Raw genomic sequence first — 4,845 nt, forward strand, 5'->3', positions numbered from 1 at the left:
GTGGGCTGCTCAACAGGGATTAGGGCACCTTTGTGGTGTGGCCGAACCTTGGCATAAATCTCGTGTATTTGTGTTGTTGCTTTGTTCATGCGCTGCACTTTATCTTTGTTAAGAAAGACATTGAGCGATTCGTTGTGTGTGTGGATTTTCACTTAGATTATGCCCTGTGTTTTTCAATTCAAAGAATCTCTCATTATACTTCATGTTGTTCTTAGCTAGATCTATTCTCTCAACTGGACTAGTTCAACAGCCCCTAGTAGCGTTTCAACCGGCCTACACTAAACTATTGATTTGACATCATTTCCAAGTTTTTGGTGAATTTTTTAGGTGTAGCCTATTTACCCCCTTCTGGGCTACTTTCAATGGTGAAAATAGTGAAGTTTTATATGGAGCTCACTGGGTGTTCACTGTAATGTCTGAATCAAAATCGCCACATTCTATCACAAGCCATTCCCACCAAGAAATCCATGAGATAATATTTGTAAAATAGCATCATTTAGTCCAATGTTGGTTATGGAACCAATTCCTATAATTATGAAACCCATGTGAGATGCAGAGGAGTAGGCTATTCTTTTTTAAAAAAAAATCAATGACCAAGAGAGGTTAAAACTGCATAGATTATTTGCACTGCTCCTATTATTACCAACCAAGGGGAAAATAAACAATGAGCATGTGGTAACAATTCCATATTGAACCTTATCAATCCATATCCTCCCATTTTAATAGAATGCTGGCTAAAAGCATACATGTACTGTAATGTGCTTCCCGATGGGTATCTGGTAACCAAGTATGTTAAGCTATTATCGTGAATTTGATACCATAAGCAATAAGGAAACCAAAATACAAAGCCGTTTTCGTGGATTTTGACTTAGATTTATTATTGCACAGACTTAGAGTAGCTCATAGAAAAAGTTTGATTCTATTTAGAACATGTTCAATTAGTTAACAATGTTTTGCTTAATTTGAAGTACTTTTTCCTTTAACAAAGAAATAACATAATAGAAGTAATAAAATAATTAATTTGTTGTGCTGGTTTTGGGATTGTATGAATTCCATTGATCCCAAACACCTAAGTTGATCCATTGCATATGCATAATGTTGTCTAGAACCCTACTTAACTTGATTAGCGAAATAATTAGGGTTTTATCGGAAATCAAATGCAACTTTACTGTGAAGGAAAGTTGTACTCAAGGTTTTGTCGTTTTAGATTATTTATCTTGCACCTATGTTCATTCCATCATCACATCATGATCATATCATGCAACTTTACTTTACACGTAGATTATGTTACGACGAATCGGTCATATTGTGAAGTAATTCCCAGAGCCTTGTCTTCACTCAATGGAACTATTGGGTTTTCTTGGTCATCTACTCTACACTACAACTAATGCAAGCCCTAGTGCATTCAACCCTGTTCCTTGTGTTTTATAAAACTTTTACCCTAAATATAATGCTTGATGCATTTAAGTTAGTAGGAATTGGTTGAATACTCGTTGTTGCATGACTACCCTAGAATTTCAATACCTGTTCTTGTTACCGCTTTTGAAAATGTTGTAATCTAGAGGTGTAGCCTTGCATAGCTCTAGAAGATAGGGTTAACTTTGAATTCTATAAAGGCTCCCCATTCTCCAACCCCTCATAAATCACTTCTCATACTATTTGCCAAACAATTTTTGTTAGATAGGTTCACTTCTGTTAGAGAATCCCTCAGAATCGCTCTATTAGAGAATCAACTCTCTGAGCTACAGAATCATGGAGTAGAGCTCTATCAAACGAGGACTTTTGAAACAAAAATCTAAACTCATTTGTTGTAATAGTATTTTGAAATATAACTTTGAAAATTTGGTTTTGAAAAAAGAGAAAAAGCCTTTTGGAGATTTAGTTGATGTTTTTGAAACTCTTTCTCCACATAGTGAAATTAATGAAAAGGCAAGAAATCCAAAAACATATATGTTTCAAATTATAGGAATTCTACAAAATTCCATATAATTCTCAAACAAACTAGCTAAACAAATGTATAAAACCTTTTATAAAAACAATAGAAATTTAGTTAGTGTTGTCTATTGAAATTGCAAGATGATAACATTGGTTCTACTAGGATTATGCGCAAAGGTAGCGACTTATTCAATCCATGAGAACTTTATTTAGCATATATCATCTATATATAGGAGTCGCGCGGTTGGACGTTATATGAATCACCTTGGATCAAATAAAACCAATTATTTGTTTTATTTTTCCATCGCTTATATATATATGCACCAGAGATTTTTGTGTTACCCTTGCATATATGCATGCATGCATGTGGAATGAATCCAAGTCTAAAATTAGGCGCCTAATGGTGACCTTCCATATATTAGACACCTTAATTATTTGAATTGGATTTTGGATGCAAACTAGCTTATTAGCTATCTATATATAACAAGATTAAAGAAGAAGACAGACAACCTAATTAAAGAATTTGAGGAGAGAAAGAAAGAAAGAGTGATCGTCATGGAGAGCAGGAGGAAGAATCAACAGAAGACGAGCTACATTGTAATTTCCATCCAGCTCCTAGCGGCCCTCCTACTCTTGGAGCTTGTGTCGCTAGTGCCGGGGGCGTCATGCGAGGAGTTGCCCTTGGATTTTTGGGTGAGTGCACTACGGGGGGTCGGGGCAAAGGACGTTTCAACAGCCGATGGATGCACCAAGAAGAATAAGGACACCGTGCTCTGCTCTGCCCAGGCTAACACGGTAACCAATTTCATCAACCCTACCAACTCTGAGGAACAAGGCTATAGGACCATCGGGGAGTCCATCGCTAACATCCCTGATGATAGCACCAAACGGTACATCCTCATCCTCAGCGGTGGCACCGTGTACCGAGAGAAGGTATTGGTGAGCAAAAGCAAGCCATTCGTCACCATAAGATCAGATGACCCCATCAACCCTGCCATCATTGTGTGGAATGACACTGCCGCCACCCTGGGGAAGGATAGCAAGCCCCTTGGAGTAGATGGTAGTAGCACCATGACCGTAGAGTCCGACTACTTCATTGCCTATGGTGTCGTCTTTAGGAATGATGCTGCAGCAGCAGCGAAGAAGAAGAAGGCAGAAGGCGAGGCGCCAGCGTTGCGGGTGCTAGGAACAAAGGCAACCTTCTACAACTGCACAATTGAAGGTGGACAAGGCGCCCTGTATGACTAGATGGGGCTGCACTACTTCAAGTCCTGCACCATCAGGGGCACCATCGACTTCATCTTTGGCTCTGCCAAGTCCTTTTACGAGGACTGCGCCATTGTTTCCGTCAACAACATGGAGGAGATCATGACCTTGCCTGTGGCACCACCTCAACTTGACATTCACGACAATCCAATCAAGGTTGCCCCAGGGGTGGGAGGCTTCTCCTTCAAGACATGTACCATCACCGGGGAAGGGCAACAAATCTTCCTCGGAAGGATGGGCACGCCTTCCATCTACTCCTACACCCAGATTGCTAAGGAGGTTGTGCCCATAATCTACGACAAAGGGAACATCTTCATGCCCAGTAATATGTATGCCGACCCATGCATGCAGCAAAATCTCTCTCTCTCTCTCTTTATATATATATATACACTTGTTATCTCATATCTATATCTATGCAGGACTGGTAGACGCTGTGCCACTTTCAAGTGCTATGGACCTGGGTTAGAGAAAATATGGCACGTCAAACTTAGATACGCTGAAGCCATATACTTTCTTGGGACAGATTTTATCAACGGAGATTCATGGATCCTGTCCATACCACCTACTGATGCTGAAACATTGCTATCAGTTTGAATATATAGAATCCTCAGAGATCATCAAAGATCATCATCTACCACTAATTAATAATGAGCCAAATTAAATAAGTTTTGCGTATATATTTTATCCCTATCTATAAATTATGCATGTGTTGTAAACAAGTCGTGGATGGGCTTCATTTGTTCTCGCGATTGAAAAATAACAAATAAACAAAGTAGAAAAGAGGATGAACCAGAAGTCTTGTTCAGCAAGAAGGAAGGAGGAATGACGATATTTCCCATGTGATACTTGTAAATCATATGTGTAAACTTCGTGGGCGTGCTTGTAATTTCATACGAAGTTGTACCTCTCGTCTATAAATAGAGTAACAGTGTCATGCATAAATTCACCTTTCGAGAGCTCAAAGCTTTATTTAGCTCAGCCTTCGAAGTACCTTTGAGCTATCACTTGTATGAAGCCGAAGGTATGTTTGTAATTGTTTGTTATATTGCAAGGAGTGAAATAATAAGTGTGGAAGCATGAAGATGAGTAACATGTCTTGCTCGTAATTGTTTACATTTCATCCTTGTTAATATATAAGCATTTGTGCCCCTTCTTCTTCTCTCTTCAATTAACCTTCGAAGAAGGATTAATTGAAGGGAGAAGTTTATGATTTGATAACTTGTGTTGGCTTGTTTTTGATGTCCTGTAGCAATCAAAAGCAAGCGACCAACTGTGTCTATGGCCAGTGCCATCGGCCTGGACCCTATGTTTGTGCGTGTGAATCGCAGTAGTGCGATTGGGGAAGGAGGCTTGATGGTTGTAAGTGCAATCAACCCATTTGAGGGTTTTGGTGGTGATATGACAACAAATAAGGTATCTAATATGTTTGCTCCTAGTATATGTGTAACACCACAAAAACCATCAACTAAAAATAATGCATTTAGATTATTAGTGGTAATAATATGGTAATGATTTTTTCTTTCAAGTGTTTGATTTTTATTTGCATTTACGGGGTGTTTGGATCCCTTCATTTTAGAGGAATTGGAATTCACTAAATATCCACCACTTTCCAAAGTTCAGATATAAGCTTATCCCAAATTCATG

General features: G+C 38.8%; 1 protein-coding gene across 2 annotated transcripts; it reads left to right on the forward strand.

The window, feature by feature from the left end:
* The first annotated feature begins 2,430 nt into the window (after positions 1-2,430).
* Positions 2,431-4,319, forward strand: LOC118472060 (probable pectinesterase 8). Of its 2 annotated transcripts, none has more exons than XR_004849586.1 (2): positions 2,431-3,530; positions 3,621-4,319. XR_004849586.1 is itself a non-coding variant. In XM_035959140.1 (2 exons), exons 1-2 carry the CDS (start codon positions 3,184-3,186, stop codon positions 3,793-3,795), a joined length of 522 nt encoding a protein of 173 aa, XP_035815033.1. In that variant the 5' UTR covers positions 2,446-3,183; the 3' UTR covers positions 3,796-4,319. The 2 variants fall into 2 exon arrangements, 1 of the variants encoding a protein (XP_035815033.1); XM_035959140.1 differs by having other exon boundaries at positions 2,446-3,530.
* Positions 4,320-4,845: the final 526 nt, after the last annotated feature.

Source organism: Zea mays, chromosome 5, assembly GCF_902167145.1.
Source record: "Zea mays cultivar B73 chromosome 5, Zm-B73-REFERENCE-NAM-5.0, whole genome shotgun sequence".
Classification (NCBI taxonomy): Eukaryota; Viridiplantae; Streptophyta; class Magnoliopsida; order Poales; family Poaceae; genus Zea; species Zea mays.